Below are 17,660 nucleotides of genomic sequence, written 5' to 3'. Positions count from 1 at the left end.
CTATCTCTACTTCACAGAGCTCATTAATGAGGCTCAGAGAGGTTAAGATGGCCCAGCCAAAGTCACACAGCTAAAGAGGTGTCTCAGGATTCACATGCAAGCTTTAGTCTTTTACAGCTCTCCCCTCCAGGAGGAGTCGTGGCAGGGGAAGTGCTTCCCACAGGAAAAGCCTAATCTGGGACATGGACCAATGTTTAGGGGCAAAAAGGCTAGTGGCACCATGCCCATATGACAGCTGTCCATGTTGCTGCAGCTCTGAACTTGGCCTGTGGCCCATTTAACTCTGTCATGCCCAACAGAACCAGGCTCATGGACTGGCCAAGTACCACCCACATGTATTTGCAAGATGAATGGTGTGCAGGTCCCGCATCAGACGTTGCATCCCTGCAAGGCCCACATCATCAGAAGGGCTCACACAGGGGACAAAACATCCTTGTCTCACCTCTGTGTGCTGTGTGTGCATGTGCACATGCACATGTGTGCACATGCAAGGTTGTATGTGAAAACACATGTGTGCATGTATATATATGTATTTCCACATCCAAGAGTGTGCATAGGCTTGGGGAGTTTATATTGAATGAGAGACTGGGAGTTCATTTAGGACTTATGTGCATTTTATTGAGAGCTCTGAATGTGTGCAGGAAGTGAGGTATGCATGTTAAGTGCATGTTAAGGAATGTATGCATGTTTATGTGTGCAGCAGGGGGCACAGGTATATGTGTGTGTGAATCTTTGCACACCCTAGCAGGTGTATATAATAAGTATGTTGAGTGCTAGAGTTTAGCTGATTCACCAGAAGAAAACCAATGTTTTTGTGGGCATGTGAGTTGGGTACCTGAGCAGAGTTGGTGCTAGGAGGTCAGTTGAAGTTATGGGATTGGGGCTTAGCTGGGTGAGGTTTTATGTTTCTAACTTCAAGCACCTGTGCCATGGAGGGCAAGATCAAGGCTCTTCTATTCACAGCCCAGTGGCCTCCTCTCCTGTGGATGCCTGGGGTAAGGGGTGTGGTGAGGGTGGGTGCCAGAGGCTGTGTGCAGCAGGGAACGTTGTAGCTGTGGGTCCTCAGGAGGTCATCAAACCTGTGTTAACCTTAGCTTCCTCATCAGTCAAATGGCATTAATAATAATAACATCAATACTAGTAACAATAATTATCCACAGTACTACACTTAGGGCATTCAAAAGTGTTTTAGAAATCAGAAACACTGCAGAAATGCAGGCCTTATTGGTGGGGACTTGCCTTCGCCACTCCTGGAGAAAGTGACAGTTGATGCTGGGGTTTAGAAAGGCAACGTAGGTGGCTGCTCTTGTGTCGTGAGGCAGGACTTGGGTGAAGCAGTGTCTGAGGCTGGCACTTGATCCATCCTCCTTGCTGGCTTTGTCTAACAGCCAGGCACCCATCTGCCAGGTAATAAAGAGACCCCAGGGAGGGAAGCTGGCTGGACACAGCCAGCCAGCCCTGCAAGCCACGCTGCGCTGCCCAGCCGGGAGCCCTCTCGGCTCCTACAGAGTCGGCTGCAGTTCATGCCACTGGGCCTTGAGCCGGGCAACCGGATGGCCCTGGGGTTGCTGGCAGTGCCACCGGCTGGGCACAAGGGCGAGAGGGCAGCCCGGAAATGAGAGGAAGCCTGCCCATTCTGGGGCTGGCCGGGTGGCAAGTGTGGAAGGAGGGCTGAGTTTCCTGTCCGGAGCTGAGCCCCCCAAGGCTGCCAGGTTGGTGTGGAGACTGTGCCGTATTGAGCACGTATCTGAGTCTCTTTGAGCCTCCTCATCTGTAAAAGGAGGATTAAATGGAGGTGAAGTGTGGACAGTGCCTGCGCACAAACTGGAGCATGTGGTGGTGATGAAGAGGACACGGCGCCTCTGTGGCGCATGCTCGTGCTGCTGCTCCTGTGTGTGTGCGTGTTTCATGTATGTGCACACGGCACTCCCTGTTTCTCCCAGCACCCTCAGGGATCAGAACATATTCATACATTCAGTCGGCAGAAGGTGTCTGCTGTAAGGCACATGCCAGGCTGTGTCCCGCACCGGATGTAGAGATGAGTCGGCCCCAGGCATGGCCCCGGAAAGCTCCTTCTGGGCTAGGGAGACCCAACATCCACGTGCAGTGTGGGAGACATGGGTGATGCAGCCCGCCGGCGTCTCCGGGAAGCTGCTTAGGGGCTCGGAGATAAGCACTCCCGGCCCAGGTGGGGCCGAGGCCAGCAGGGCTAGTGGGCTGGGTTGGGGGTGGCAGGCACAAGAACAAACCAGGGAGACTGTGAGGGAGATGTCTTTGGCACTGGCCCCAAAGGATGGGCGGGATCTGGATGCGGGGCATGGAGAAGCCTGGGGTCTCTGGCTGAGGCTTCCGTCACCTGTGGCCTGTTCCCTAGCTGTGAATCGGCGGCATGGGTACAGGCTGTCCCACAGCATTGCTGCGAGGCTTCTGTGTGCGGCCCCAGGGCTGAGGGAGAGGTCGTGGGTCCGGGGTCGGGGGCATGCTAACTGGACCAGCCACGGGTCCAAGCACTGTAGATGCATTAGCTCATTCATTCATCACAATAGGCCTTGAAGATAGGTGCTGTTAGCATCCTATTTTACAGGAAAGGAAACTGAGGCTCAGCCAGGCCAAGCTATTAACTAGAAAGTGGCAAAGAGGAACTCTGAACTCTGGACTGTGCTTGCCCTGTGTCAGTGCATGGCCAGGTACAGATGTTTCCTTCTGCGCCTGCTCCAGGCTGGGCCCTCTGCTGGGCATGGCACGGGTCATGGCAAGGGTGCTGACCTTCCCAACAGCCAGATGAGGCCATTTCTTTTATGACCTCCCCTTTGCAGTTGAGGAGACAGAGGCTAAGAAGGTCTGATAATCTGCCTGTGATTCCACAGCCACCCCAGTGGGAAGGCGAGGCCTGAACACAGGTCTTCTCCAACCTACAGCCTGCCGGCTCTCCCTGGAGTCATGCTCTCTCATGCAGTCTGAGAAGGGGCCCCAGTGGAATTCCATCCCCAGAGTACTACTCATGGGTCCCTTACAGCTCTGTGCAGGTGGCCCCTCAGACCAGGGGCAAACACTCACCATGTGCCATAAGAGCTTGTAACAAACCTTCCCAAAACTTAGTGTCTTCAAATCACCCCAAAATGCAAAAGCAGTAAGCACCTTTTTTGCTGAGCAATGTGCAGTTTAGGCATGGCCTGTTAGGGACAGCACCTTTCTGCTCCACATTGCATCAGCTAGAGAGGTCTGGCTAAGGCTGGAGTGTTCATTTGTAGGATGACCATCAAATGGTTGGCACCTTGATGTTGGTTGTTGGTTCCTTTCCCTGTGGGCCTCTCCGTGGAGTCATCTGGGCTTCCTCCCAGCATGGTGGCTGATGTCCTCTTATTACCATGCAAAAAAAGAAGAAAAGGAAAACCAGGCAGAGCACTTTTCTGGAAGTCAAGGGAGGAGAGTGTTTTAAGAAGGAGATTTTGGTCAGCAAATACTACAGAAAAGTCAAGTCAATTAGGAACTGAGAGAGTCCCTTGGATTTGGCAACTAAGGGATCATTGGGACCATCCCTGGGGAAAGTTCTGCTCAGGCTCTGGGGGGAGAACTCAGATAACAGCAAGTTGGTAGGAGATCGAAGTTAAAAGAAGCTCACGCAAGCAGACAACTTTTCTGGAAGGCTTGTTGTGGAAGGAAAGTGTAACCAGGGGAGAAGTGTTGTAGGGAGAAATCATGTTTTTAGGGTAAGAGATTTGAGCATACTTATATGCTGAAGAGAAAGGGCCTCTGTCAATACGGCATTGAAGACCCGCAGGGGGGAGAAGGAATGGAGACTGGGTAGGGCTTGGAGAGGAGGGGGCTCCTCTTCCTGGAGAGCCGTGGTGTCAGAGGTAGGACTATTAACAACAGCTCCTATTTACTGAGCTGTGTTCTGCTCTAAGTGCTTTTCGTGTTTTAACTCATTTCATCCTCATACAATCCTTTAAAGAAGTTGTGCTATTAACCTCACTTTACTAATGAGGAAACTGAGGCAGGGTCTGTACAGAGGAGTTGGGAGGCTTCCTGCCACAGCCAGCGCGAAGGCGCAGCGGCCCTGGGGGAGGCAGCAGCTCCCAGGACGGCTGCACCCGCAGAGCTGCCTCTGTAGTGCAGTGGGAGGGCTTCCTCAACTGTTTTTTTTTAAAAAAAAAAAAAAAAAAAAAAAAAAAAACCTGATTTTTCAAAATTAAACCTATTGGGCATCACTAACACATAAAACTGACCAAATCAGAGTCCCGTTAGCTGCAGTGGAAGGTTCCATGTTCTGCCTTCTCCACTTCTCTCCAGACCCAAGTGTGGTCCTGGAGCCGCCGGCGGGCGCTGGGGCTCTCCCACGCCGGGGAGAAAAGCACCGGGCTGATGCAAGGCCAAACTCAGTCTTTGTGACACCTGAAGAACCTGCAGCATGTTTTCCGGAAAAGTCTCTCTGAAAGAAAAGGGCAGGTGCCCTTTCCCTTGGACTCTGCCCTACTTTTCCTGGACGGCGGAGGCGAGGACTAGAAGACCTTCAAAGCTCACCTGGAGGAAAGTGAGCAAGCATGGAACAGCAGGTCCTGGCAAGTGGGAGGTCCACACGGAAGCGGCAGCCTCTGCAGGTGCAGGCAGAGCACGGAGCCTGGCTGGCCACCCGCCTGGATGCCAACGGCCCGCTCTGCCTCTAGCCTCCGCCTGGCTGCGGGAGCGGCCGTAATCACTTGCCTTATTCGGATCTTCCCCGAGCCCTCCATGGAACACTGGGCAGTGACAGACTGCACCAAAGAGCAAGGAGACCTATCCTCCCTCCGCAGCCCCAGGCCTGGAGGAGGGCAAAGGGGCCAGGGAGGAGGGGTCCAGATGGCACCTGGTGAGGCCATGCTTGCAACAGAGCTGTGGTTGCTGACTTTCTCAGTGGCAGTAACTAATAATACCAATAATAGACATTCTTGTGTCTGTGCAGGGTTTATTATGTTTCTCCTGAGGTAGTTCCATGTTCAAAGTCTCGCAGAATCCCAACAACCCAGTGAAAGGAGCAGGGCAGGTTCAGGGCCCTCACGCACCGTGACCTGACCCGCCCCAGGGCAGGAGAGCAGGCCGTCTCCATCTGAGCTCAGGGCGGTGCTGCCCCATGGCCAAGGGGCTCTCCAGCCCTCGGCCAGGGCTGGAGTCCCCCCAGCCGGCCATCCCCGCACCCACTTGCTCGCTGTTCCAGTCTCTGGCCCCCTGGCCTCTTGTCTCTTTGTTGAGCCATCTGGTCTCTAGAAATACAATCTAGTCATTGAAAGGAGGGGAAAATACAATGTCTTTTTCTGCCGCTTGGAAAGGGGTTAATAATTAGGTTATCTGGGAGAATGGGTGGAGGGAAGTTAGAAAAGAAATTATTCTAAAACCTCTTGATGAAGTCTCCCCGTGAGAAGGTAGAGAAAAAGATTTTGGTCTTTTCTTTTTTAATATCAGTTGGGTTAAGGAACATACAACAAAATGCGGCCAGTTTGATGAGCTTTGAAAAATATCTGCATTGTGTACCCACCATCTCAACCAAGACATGGAACATTTCCATCACCCAATGACCCCCACTCATCTTGTGGTTACCTTCCCTTCCTACATTGCTGAAACATGTCCTCTTTCTGTCTCTGTGGTTTTGACTTTTCTAGAATGTCATATAGATAGAATTACACTGTAGAGTCTTTTGTGTCTAGCTTCTTTCATTTCATATAATGTTTTGAAGTCCATCTTTCTGGTTCATGTATCAAGAAGCTCGTTCTTTTTTACTGCTGTGTAGTATTCCATTGTGTGGATGTATGATGTCTGTTTATCCATTTGCCAGTTAATAGATATTTACAGTGTTGCCAGGTGGGTTTTTTTTCTGATATGATTAGTTTGGTGTCAGTATGTTTTTATTTATCTTGGGAAATACCTAGGAATGCCGATGCAGGGGGATATGGTAAATATATGTTTAATTTGATAAGAAAGTGCCAGATTATTTTCCAAAGTGTGGCACCATTTCACATTGCTATCAGAAGTGTGTGAGAGCTCCAGGTGCTCCACACCATTTCAACACTTGGTATTGCCAGCAGTAAATTCTAGTTATCCTAGTGGGTATGTGATGGTATCATTGTAGTTTTAATTTGAATTTCCCTGATGGCTAATAATGTTGAGCATCTTCTCACATGCTTATTTGCCATGAGTATGTTTTCTTTGGTGAAGTCTGTTCCAATCTTTTGTACATTTTCCCATCAGGTCTTTTTCTTACTGAGTTGTAAGAGTTCTTCAGTTTTCTTAACCGTGTCTTTCACAGAGAAAAGTTGGTGTTTTCTTTTTCATTCTGATGAAGTCCAGCTTAGCAATTTTTTTTCTTTTATGGTTTGTGCTTTTTGGTCCTATCTAAGAAGTATTTGTGTTCCCTAAGGTCACAGATTATCTCTTATGTTTTCTTTGATAAGCATTATAGTTTTATTTGTTATTTTAGGTCTATGATCTATTCTGTGTTAATTTTTTATATGGTATAAGGTATGAATTGAAGTCCTTTTTTTGCATATGGATATGCAATTGTTTCAGCATTATTCGTTAAACAGATTATCATTCTCTTTTTAATTACCTTAGTCCTTTTACCAAGAATCCATTGATGATATATGTGCGTCTATTTCTAGCCCTTTTATTGTTCAGTCAATCTGTTTGTCTATTCTTACGCCAACACCGCACTGTCTCGATCACGGCAGCTTCATTTTAAGTCTTGAAAGCACACAGAATAAGCCCTAAACTCGTCCTTGTTTTTCAAAGTTGTGTTGGCTGTTCATCCTCCCCACTCCCACAGGAATAGGAGAGACTTCTGAGAAAATAAGGGCTCTTTCCTTCCCATTAACCATATTCAGGTAGAAAAGGCCTCCTGAGGGAGGTAAGAGAATTAAGAGAAAGTGGAAAAAAGAAACCCAGTCTTTAGGCTCCACCGGCACTGGCCACTGGCAACGGCGCTCATACGGGGGCAGGGCAGGCGGACGGCCTGGCGGCAATTTCATGATTTCTCCTTTTCCTGGAGCTCAAGGCAGCCCCCTTGGAGAGGCTCCCTGGCTGTTTCCTTCTAAGCCTGGGGACAACCTGCAGTCTTCCGAGGGCAAAGTTGCCCCCTGGGGTCCTGGCTTGTCCTCCTCCTCCGTTCTCCGTGCCCTGCTGCTGGCCTCTCCTGCCCTGCCCACTGTGGCGCTGCAGACTTGCCGGCTCTTCTAACCTGCTCAGCTGTTTGATGGCCACGCCGGGGAATCCTGAGCCAAATACAGACGTGGGAAGGGAGAGGGGCGCAGCCTCCCGTGATTCTGCCAGCCTAGCCCTGGCCGCCGCTCTCGTGAGCTCCTGGCTGCACAGAGTTCCTCCCCTTGCAGCCGCTGGCCCCAGCTCGACTCTGCTCCCGCCTCACCACGCAGCGTCCAGGCTCTGTGAGAAATGGGCTCTTTTCTGGCTGAGCCCTGGCATGCCCTCTTCCTCCAGGTCCATGCTGCCTTCTTTGCAGCCCTTGACTGCCGTCCTGCTTGGGCGATGCCTGGAACTCGCTGGCTGCGCAACGCAGCCCCTGCCCTGTGCCCGCGCCTTGCCTGCTGCTCCAGCTCCTGCTGGCTCGGCCTCGTAGCGCTGCCAGGGACAGCCAACATGCAACATCCTGCTGGGCCACACACTGCTGCGCTGAGGCTGCACCACATCCATGCCCAGTCCAGCTACCCAGCATCTCATCCACTTGGGGCCTTGGGATCCATAAAGCCAGGGAGGACTAAATTCTGCTTCAAGCCATTGGCCCTGGAATTAAGAGACCAAGGAAGAAGTTTGGGGCCTGGACACCACAAGTTTCCTTCATTTGCAGATCCAAGAGCCAAGGACTGAGAATGGGTCATGTTCCCTTTCCAAAGGGAACATTGCCAATTCTTGGGTCCCCTCCAGCCCAGAACTCCTGGGGCCACAGCCTTGGCCGTGAACCCTACAGACTACAGTGTGGACGGTGCTCCTGAGCTGTGTGGTGACATGGAGGCTCTGGGAAGCCCTGCCAGGCCACACTGCAGGGCGGGCTGGGGCTGTGCGACTCCAAGTCCTGCTCACGCTGCTGGTGCACTTTGAAGGGTCCCCCACTCCAACCAGAAATGCAGTGATTGCGCTGAGGACCACAGGGACCTTTCTCATCTTGCCTTTACCTCAAGAGCAAGGTAGCACAGCCGGGCCCAGCTCCTAGACACTCCTCCTAAAGGCCCGAGCCTTAGGGAGTCACTCAACCTGTTGGGACCCTGACTCGCTCTGCACCAGGCCAACGTTTCCCCACAGTGAAATGGGGACGCGAGTGTTTCCTGTCACCGTCTGCCTGGTGCGGTGGACGGGTGCGGAGAGCTGCGTGCCGAGTGTGGAGGCCCCAGGGAGAGGTTCTGAGAGCCACTGGCTCTTGCTGAAGCCAGGGCCATCCTCTGCCTCTGCACAGCGCTCGCTGGCTCAGGGCACAGGAAGTGTCCTGGGAAGGAAGTTCTTCCTTTCTTCCTGCCGTTGGGACTGGTGAAGTGAGAGGCTGGGTCGGGGCAGTGGCTGTCCTTGTGCGGCCTTTGCCGTTGTGCGGCGCCTTTCCGCGCGGCATGTCTGTTCCCCTAGAGGCGCGTGCGGCTCAGGGCCACTGCCGTCACACTGTCACTGGAGAGAGAGCAGAGGCTCTGAGAGTCGGGGACTGGAGTGCACACACAGGGCTTGCAGCCGTCTGTGGAGAGCTGGTGCCTCTTTGCCTGTGCCCTTGATGCTTTCATCAGGAACTGCAAACCTGCCTGGGGCACAGGCGCAGCTGGCAGCCTGGAACTGGGGCGTATACTGTAGATTGTCCGCTGTAGCTACACACCTGGGTCTTCCTGCCACTGTTGGCCCTGAGCCCTCTGGTTACTGCATCTGTCTCCTCTTTCCATCTTCCCCAAGAAGCCTGGGTGCTATCAGATGTTTAGCCTCCAGACAATTCTCTAAAGCCCAGGAATCCAGGGCTGGAAGACTGGCCAGGGATTTGGGCCAGGGAATAATTGTAGACAAATCATTTCTCCACTCAGCCTCAGTTTTCTCATCTGTAAAATGGAGGAGTCAGATTCAATTATTTTCTTTATTGCTCTTTCAAAATTTTATATTCAGGCCGGGCGTGGTGGCTCACGCCTGTAATCCTAGCACTCTGGGAGGCCAAGGCGGGTGGATTGCTCGAGGTCAGGAGTTCGAAACCAGCCTAAGCAAGAGCGAGATCCCATCTCTACTATAAGTAGAAAGAAAGTAATTGGCCAACTAACATATATAGAAAAAAATTAGCCAGGCATGGTGGCACGTGCCTGTAGTCCCAGCTACTCAGGAGGCTGAGGCAGGAGGATTGCTTGAGCCCAGGAGTTTGAGGTTGCTGTGAGTTAGGCTGACGTCATGGCACTCACTCTAGCTTGGGCAACAAAGTGAGATTCTGTCTCAAAAAAAAAATTATATTAATTGCATTAATTAATAATCTATGGTTTATAGATTATATATAATCTACAATAAATAATCTATTCAATTAATGAAAATCCAAGATAAAAGTCTCCCATGATCTATCCTGAAATAACATCAATATTCGTGTTGGTTTCTAACACTTTTTACTTCTTGTCCAAGATGCATTATTTTTAAAGTCATATCATAAATAGGAATTTATATTCCACATTTTCAGTTAACATGACACCAAACTTTGTTTTTCTTTTTCCTTCTCCTGCCTCCAACCTCTTTTTCCCACTCTTGTCCACTCAGGTAGCCAGTGTCAGCAGCTTAGTTAGCACTCACACAGAAACACAGTGCACATGGGGAGTTTGTGCTGGGGAGAACGGTCATTGTTCACTTTATAAAACTGTGACCATCCAGACTTAGAGAGAGGGCACTAACTGATTCTTTGTAATAGGTGCACAATTCCATGGTGTGGATGAAAGTCTCACAACTAATTCAACCAGTCCCAGAGTGACAGGGACGCAGGTTGTCTCCACTTGTCCCTCCCATACCTCTATAAATAGGCACTTGCATTTCTGCAAGTATAAAATCCCAGAGATGGGATTGCTGGATCAAAAGACATGTGTTCTTTTCAATTCCCCCAAATGACTGTAAAGATTCACATCTACGCAGGTGGCAGATGAGGGCTCCCTCCCCTCACATCCTTACCAGCACTTGTAGTTAGTATCTTTTTCATGTTTACCAGCTGATGGATGAGACCTGCATCGCAGCATTTCTTTAATTTGCATTTTACTGCCTGCCAGTAAGACAGAGCATCTTCCCTGATGCTCTTTGCGTTTTCTCTTCTGTCAACTGCTGTTCATGTCTGTAGCCTGTTTTTCCTGCTGGGTTTGTCTTTGCATCATGAATTTGTTAGAGCGCCATGTAGGGTATCAACTTGCCTTCTGGCATTCGTGTTGCAAATATATTTTCCCAGCTTCTCCTTTGTCTTTTGACTTATGAGGGTATCTTTTTCCATACAAGATGTTTTCATTTTATGTAGCCAGACAGGTTTATCTTTCTAATGGCTTTTCAGTTTCTTGTTTTATTTTAAAAATCTCCCCAACATAAGCTATATTCCTAAATTTCCTTCTGAATTTTTCCTTCTTTTATTTTATTTAAACATATAATTGCTCTAGAATTAATTTTTGTTAAGTTAAAATAGATTCCAGTGTTATTTTCTTTTGTGGGGATAGCCAAACTCGCCATTTCTGGCCCCAGAGTCTGTGGGCCCTGGGCGGTGGCTGAGGCGTCAGGAGAGTGGCATAGACTCCCCACCCCCAGCCAGAGAGCTGTTCTGCTTTTGTTGTTTTACAAAATAGGCTTCCAGGAAAGATTTGGTTTGGACAAAGTGTCCTGAAGCTAAAGGAATTTTGAAATTTTCTTTCAGATGATCTCGGGGGCCCTTCTAGGTCTGACAGTCTCTGCCTGGGCAATGCGCAGGACGGTGACCGCTTATTAAGGAAAAGAAGGCAGCAGGTTGGCAGAACTTTATCCAAAAGCGATTTCAGTATTAAATCCCAGGCTGACTCAGAGTGGATATTAGAATCACAACATTTTAGAGGTGGAAGAGACCTTGGAAATCCACTAGTCTCATGTCTCTCAATCCTGGCTGCCTTGAGAATCACCTGGGAGCTTTTTTAAAGGTCCTGGTGCCCTGGACTCATGCCAGACCATGTGCATCAGAGGGTGGGGGATGAAAGCCCAGGCTACAGTATTTTTAAAAATCTCCTGGTGATTCCAATATGCAGCTGGGGTTGAGAACCACTTCTCTACTTCAACTCTCTTATTTCTTCAACTCCCTTCTCCTTTCCTCAAAATGTTCTCCTTTCCACAAATATTCCATTAGTGAATAACTTGAGGCCCAGAAGACATGAGCTGCATGTGACATAGCTGCCTGACGAGCTGTGGGTTGGGACTAGAGCCCAGATCACCGCTTCCTGGGCCTTTTCATCTCCATCATACAGCCCCATGGACACCACACCTGGGATTTCCAGCTGTGCACGCCACGGTCCCTAAGTCCACTGCATGCATTTCCAGGCATCCTGGGTGGATGGACCCGGTTCTGCTTTGTAGGACCTTAGAAGGGCATAGGGTCACACGGAACCGACTGTGAGAAAAGACAGAGCAGGACAAATGGTAAATCCACATGTCAGAGCCTCCTGCCAGGACAGGGCTGCAGAAGTGGGAAGACTGAGCTGGCCAGGGAGGGCAGCGCAGGAGGGCCTGCGAACTGGGCCTAAGGGGCGACGCAGAAGGACTGGTGGACAGAGCCAGTGCTGTGCTCGCTTGCTCGCTCCTGGGCCAGCATTTGGCTGCCTGCCCCCCCCCCCCCCCCCCCCGTTACACAGGGGCTCAGGAGGCAGGGCAGGGGGCAGTGAGGTTCAGGACAGAACTGCTTTTGTCTCAGGGGAGCAGGGCCCTGCCTGGCTCTGACCTTCTCCCTGTGCTGTGCCCGCAGGAATGAGACCGTGCTGCACCAGTTCTGCTGCCCAGCCGTGGACGCCGAGCAGAAGTGCTCCGACCTGGCCTCCCCAAGGTGGGAACTGTGCCCCTCCCTTCCACGCCCCTCCCTGCTCTGAGAGCAGAGCACACCCGCCCCCCTGCTGGGTGGCCTCCTGCTCTCCAGGCTCCTGTGCTACTGTCTGCTCCTGCCCCTTCCTCAGACCTTGCTCTCTTCCCTGCCTCTGGACCCCAGATGAGCTTTCCCAGCTTTTAAGGCCCTCACCCCTGTGGTTCAGATCCCAAACCTGTGATCCTTCCTTCTACATGGCCCATGTAAAGTGCCGTGTTTGAAAGCAGCATGGGAAATTCGTTTGCTTATATCTATAATGTGTATGTCTCTCACATGGGGTGCCGCACTCGGTGGGTGCCTGGCCTTCCTCTATCCCCAGTAGAGGAAATCTTTCAGTATCCCCAGGATTGACATTTCCCTGTCACTCTCCCTGCTCCCATAAAGGGGACGAGGTGACCGACTCGCCATGAGGCCCTCCCAGGGCTGGGGGTCCTGTGCTGAGCCTGTCCCTCTGTTTCTCCCATCATCCATCCTCCCTCTTCCTCCCGCCTCCTGTCCTGATGGTCCCTCCACACTCATCCCGTCTCTGCCCTTGTGTTTCTCATGCGCCGTCACCCTGCCCCACCCGCCCCACCATGATCTGGGGGTGCTGTCACTCTCACGCTGTTCGCCTCTCCTTTCCACTGCATTTTCTGTCTCTGTTCTGCATATTTCTCTCTTCCTGACAAGTTCTTTACTTTGCTCGGACTCTGGCCTAAAACCTGCCCCATCTCCGTTTCCTGCTGTGGGAATGGCGTCTAGTAAGTTATGTCACTCCCCTGGCCTCAGTTTCCCTGTCTGTGTAATGAAGGGCTTGGTCTAGCTACACAGCAGCACTTGCAGATGGTCTCGCTGAGCCTCTGAGCTGCACAGTGAGCTCAGACCAGGCAGGTTTTCCTTTCCCTGGCGTGTGTGAGGGTAGAGACTGGGGACTGGGCCACAGTCGCATAGCGGCACCAGCACCTGCATGCGAGCTCGGGGCATGTGACTCCTGTGTGCCCCGGTGTCAGGCTCAAGACTTAATGATCCTATGACCTTTCCCCCTTTCGTCCTTAGAAGATAACTAGACAGTAACCAGAAGTGGTAACTACTGACCTTGGGGTATAGAAAGCCACCCCTGAATGGTGTCACTGCTCATTTCCCTTACAGGGAAGGCAGCAGAGGTCAGAGAATGAGGCAGGACCCTGAGGAGGGACTGGGAGGTGGGCCCGGGAGAGGCCCTCAATCCAGGCTGGGGTGGTGGGAGCTCCCTCAGGCCGACCAGGTTGAAGGCAGGAGGCAAAAGGGAAGGACCGAGTGCTGAGCTGATGCTCTGGGTGTTCTCCGCGCCGCGTTTGTGAACATAACAGCAGATCCACTGGGACCCTGGAGAAGTTCCCCATCTAGTGGGGCATTAGGATACCCTCAAAAGGAAAACAGCTCATGGGAAGGTGAGAAAGAGGAAGGGAAATGGGAGAATGAAGCAGTGGGAGAGGAAAGGAGAGAGGCCAGAGTGGAGATCTGGAAGGGGTGTTGTGGGGCAACCCTGAGGGCCCTGTCTCGTCTCCTTCCTGAAAACATCCCTGCTTGGCAGGAAGGAGAAGGAAGAAAAGCTGCCTAGCCTGCCCCACCCCATCCCTCCAACTCAGTCCAAGGAACACTTGGTCACTCACATGCACGTGCCCGGCTTCAGCGAGGACGGAGAAGCCCAGGCCTGGCAGGGCCCGCAGCAGAGGCTGCCCTCGGGGTAGGCACTCTCACCAACACCCCGCACACCCCACAGGCTCCAGTGGGAAGGGATGGAGAGAGGCAGCCCCAGCAGCACCCAGCAGGGAGACAGATGTGGAGCAAGGGTCCCAGGGCACAGGGTTACCTCCCAAGGTTTCGGGTGGATGGTGGGAAACCTACCATCTCGGTTTCCAAGAGGGTTGCTGTTTGCTTTCTTCTTGAAGGTGCAGGTGCTGCACTCAGGGAATGGAGGTGCTCTGGGGAGGGAGGGTGGGAGGCAGGAGGTATTCTTGAATGGTGGTTCATGGAAGGCCCCGAACACATGCCTGCTGCAGCCCTCCCCTGGGAGAGAGGGAGACCTGCCCCCAAGATGGTCCAGGGCTTTGCTCTTGGCTTTTCTCGGGAAGTCATCCTCCGATAAGTCTTCCCCAATCAGACTCGACATCCCTGCTGCCAGCCCTACCAATGGCCCCTTCTTAATACTCGTCCCTTCCCCTGGCCCAGGTGTCTCACCTCCAGAGAGCATAGCCCAGACTTTCCAGAGAGTTCCTCTAGTAGAATGTGTCCCTGTTGGAGAGGTGGTGGAGGCTGGCACAAGGCATGTCGGTCCCCAAGCCTTCAGGCCATCCTGAGGAGATCCTGGCCTGGTCTGTGGAGCTCTGAGACAAGCCAGGCTCCTGCCCGCTGGTCAGTGTGGTTTCCCAGCACCCCAGCCAGCTCCTCTCTACAGGAGACCCCAGCAAGGAACCCAAAACCCATCAGCTCTCAGGGCCTTTGGCCTGTGGGCTCAGCCCGCCTCAGGAGCTCCCTCCACTTCTTCCTCTGCAATCCGGCCGAGGCCAAGGTCAGCATCTCGTCTGTCCCCTCCCTGCCCAGCTGCAAGCCTCGGACTGGGAGGTGCCTCTGCTGGAGGCTGTGGTGGCCGCACATCTCTCTGGTCAGATGCAGAGATGCTGCTCAGCCTGAGGCCACTCTCAGCCCAGAGGAAACTTTGCTCCCTCCGAGCCTGGGCCAGGGTCCAGCCACAGCCCACAGCCCCTTGTGGAAGAGTAGTTGGGGCTGGTGTCAGGAGAAACTGTCGTGGGCCCGGAGCCTGCCAGGGAGTGCTGCTTCCACGAGTGAAGACCCGAAACTGAGCAAGTCTGGAAGCCTGGGTGTCATGGAGGGGAGGTAGAGGGGTGGCATCTGCAAGCTGGGGTGCAGTGGGGCAGCTATGGGGCAGGCAAAGCTCTGTGAGGCTGGAGGCCAGGTAGAGGTAGGGGTTCCCCTGTGCCCTGGCTCCCCAGTCTTCCCTAGGCAGAAAACCTGTGCCTGCCAGGTGATGGCCTCAGGCAGAAGCTGGGGTGGTGCCCCTGCCCACCAGCCAGCCAGCCTGGCAACTGGGAGTCAGCTCTCTTTTCCCAGGGGCAGGGGAGCTGGTCATGGCCCTTTCCCCACATCCTCTCTGCTGTAGCTAATGGCAGGGCTTTATTCTGGAGAACTGAATAGGCAGTAATTGCAGCCCTACTTTTGGTCCCATGGCTCCCCTCCCCTTCAGGCTCTCTGTGACATTCTGAACAATGGGGGAAGCTGGCCAGCCTCCTCCCAGCATCCAGCAAAATTGCAGCCTTTTTGTCTCCCTGGCTGGTAATGGGGTAGAGAGGAGGAAGAGGAGGAAGATTGCCTTCTATTAGAGTCATGGGAGGGGGCGGTAGTGGGGGCGGGGCGCAGAGACAGGGCTGACACGTGGGAAGCAGGGGTCTGGGAGCCTGTGCCTCTGGGCTCAGCCCGCTGAGCCGGGCCACTCGGTCCTTGCTCTTCACTGCTCACGCTCCCCACCCTCAGTCCAGGACGGAAGAGACGCTCACTGAACATTCCAGGGACGCTGTGCTGAGCACGCTCAGTATTTTATCTCACTTAATTCGGTGAGATAGATGTTCTCATTTACCGATAGGCAATTGGGATGGCGAGTAGTTAGGCATCTTGCGGGGGCCACTGCTAGTCAGTTCTGGAGCTGAGAGGGGTCGCTGGTCCGACTCCAAAACGCAGCCTCTTCCGGTGGGGCTGCAGCCAGGATTTTCTGGGGCTTTTTAATGGCTCAAGAGAAGTCTTTTCAGCTGTTTCATTTGATCTTAAATAGCATCTGTTTACTCTCATTATTTGTTAAACGTTCTGGTTGTTGGAAATGTGGAAAATACAGACTATAAAGAATAAAATAAAAATTGAATCCCATGATATAGAATTAACTGCTGCTAATATTTTAGTGTGTAGCCTTCTAGTGTTTTGTTTTTCTATGCACTGAGTGTTACATTCCTCCCCCACCAAAAAAAAAAAAAAAAAAAAGATTTTGCAGCTTGCATTTCTGCTAAGGGTACTGTGCCCCTTTAGAGAGCCTCCTGCCCGAACCAGGCCCTCCCAGAGTGGGTGGGAGGCCGAGCGCCTGCGTTCTTCGCCCTAAGCAGAGGCCATTTGCAGCACGGCGCCCCGAGGAAGGGGTGCCCTGCCAGGAAGGCTGTCAGAGAGAGCTCCACAGGGCACAGCCAGAGTCTGTCCGCCTCTGCTCGCCACCCCCACTGGCTGAGATGGGCCTGAAGCAGGATCAATGGACTAGCCAGTGTTTAGTCAGCGATTATGGAGCAATTAAATTCTCAATCGATACAGTTTAGTCTTCAAACAGCTGGGCTGGGACGCCTATGCATGTGCCTGCTCCATTAGTCATCGGAGGCTGCTGGGAAGCTTCCCCTCCCACACGTGGCTCAGGGCGGCTGAGTGTGCCCATGGGGCTGTACAGCTGCATCCTCTCTTCCCTGGAGAAGCACAGGAAAGCCCTGGGCTTCCCCCAGACTCGCCTCGCCCAGCCTGCTCGCCGCTCGGGAGCCCTGCAGGCTGCAGGAGGGCAGTGGACGGCAGCAGTGGTGGCAGCATCTTTCCCACTGGCAGCCAGGGTGAGGTCCCAGGCTTTGGAGGTTCTTGGGGTCTGCTGTGGGTCAGAGCAGCACCTGCACAGAGGACAGCAGGTGGGTGGGGGCCTGCTCCTCTGGTGTGGGCTTTGCGAGCAGGTATGCACGGGGTCTGAGGGTCTCTGTGTATACAGCAGACTCCAGCTGGGCTGGGCTCCGTGCCTGAGGGCAGCCACCAGGAAGATGGCAGGAGAATTGGTCCTGGAGCTAAAGGAATCTGTGCCCTGACCTGTGTGACCTGTCACTTACCTCTCCGTGCTTTTTGCCCCAGCTGTGCCTTTCTCGCCAGACTCAGGAGGCACAAAAACCACAGTAGATGTCAAAGTACTGTGACACTTTACAGGGTGGGCGGGTGGGGGTTAAAACGTTCCAGAGAGTATTGGGAAAGACTTGTCCTGTCAGGACTCTTGGCTTTCTGCTCAAGGGGCTCTCCTCAGCTGAGATGTGAAGCCCATATTTGGAGTCACCTGTTTGCCCAGGCCAATGTCCTTGTGTGCTCGCCCCTCCCAGGCCTTGAGCCGTCCTCTCAGACCAGCCCCTGCCTGTGACCGAGGTTGTCAGCAGAGGGTCCTCAGCAAACCCACCCTCAAAAAACTGCCAGTTGAGACAGACTGCTTTCCATCCGCAGCATGTTTGGACGCAATTAGAGGAGAATCCCCTAACTCCACAGTTCTGTTTTGTCTCCTGCCCATGAAGGAGGGAAAGAGAATGCCAGCCTCCAGGCACTGAGTGCTGACTGCATGCTGTGCAAGTGCCATCATATTTAATCCTCAGTAGATGCTCGTGGAATATTATTATTCCCATTTTACAGGTAAGGAAACTGAGGATCAGTAACAATGAGTGCCTTGTCCAAGGGCCATAAGGCTATCACAGCCTCTTGCCACCAGGATCAGGTGAGCACAGCAGGAGGGTGTTGCCCAGCCTGTGCAGTTACAGGGAGGCAGGGGGAGACAGCTGGTTCCCACTTCCACGACCACAGGAAGCGG

At 52.7% G+C, this 17,660-nt stretch overlaps 1 protein-coding gene across 8 annotated transcripts in view; it reads left to right on the top strand.

The window, feature by feature from the left end:
* The window catches only part of IQSEC3 (IQ motif and Sec7 domain ArfGEF 3), a 104,304-nt gene that overhangs the window by 13,152 nt on the left and 73,492 nt on the right, over nucleotides 1–17,660 (top strand). For all 8 annotated transcript variants that reach the window (XM_012748353.3, XM_012748355.3, XM_012748363.3 and 5 more), the window contains exon 2: nucleotides 11,936–12,013. In XM_012748353.3, coding sequence (XP_012603807.2) covers nucleotides 11,936–12,013 — 78 coding nt within the window. The remainder of the gene's footprint in view (nucleotides 1–11,935; nucleotides 12,014–17,660) is intronic.

Source organism: Microcebus murinus, chromosome 10 (assembly GCF_040939455.1).
Source record: "Microcebus murinus isolate Inina chromosome 10, M.murinus_Inina_mat1.0, whole genome shotgun sequence".
Taxonomy (NCBI): domain Eukaryota; kingdom Metazoa; phylum Chordata; class Mammalia; order Primates; family Cheirogaleidae; genus Microcebus; species Microcebus murinus.
This window is presented reverse-complemented; position numbering and strand designations above follow the sequence as displayed.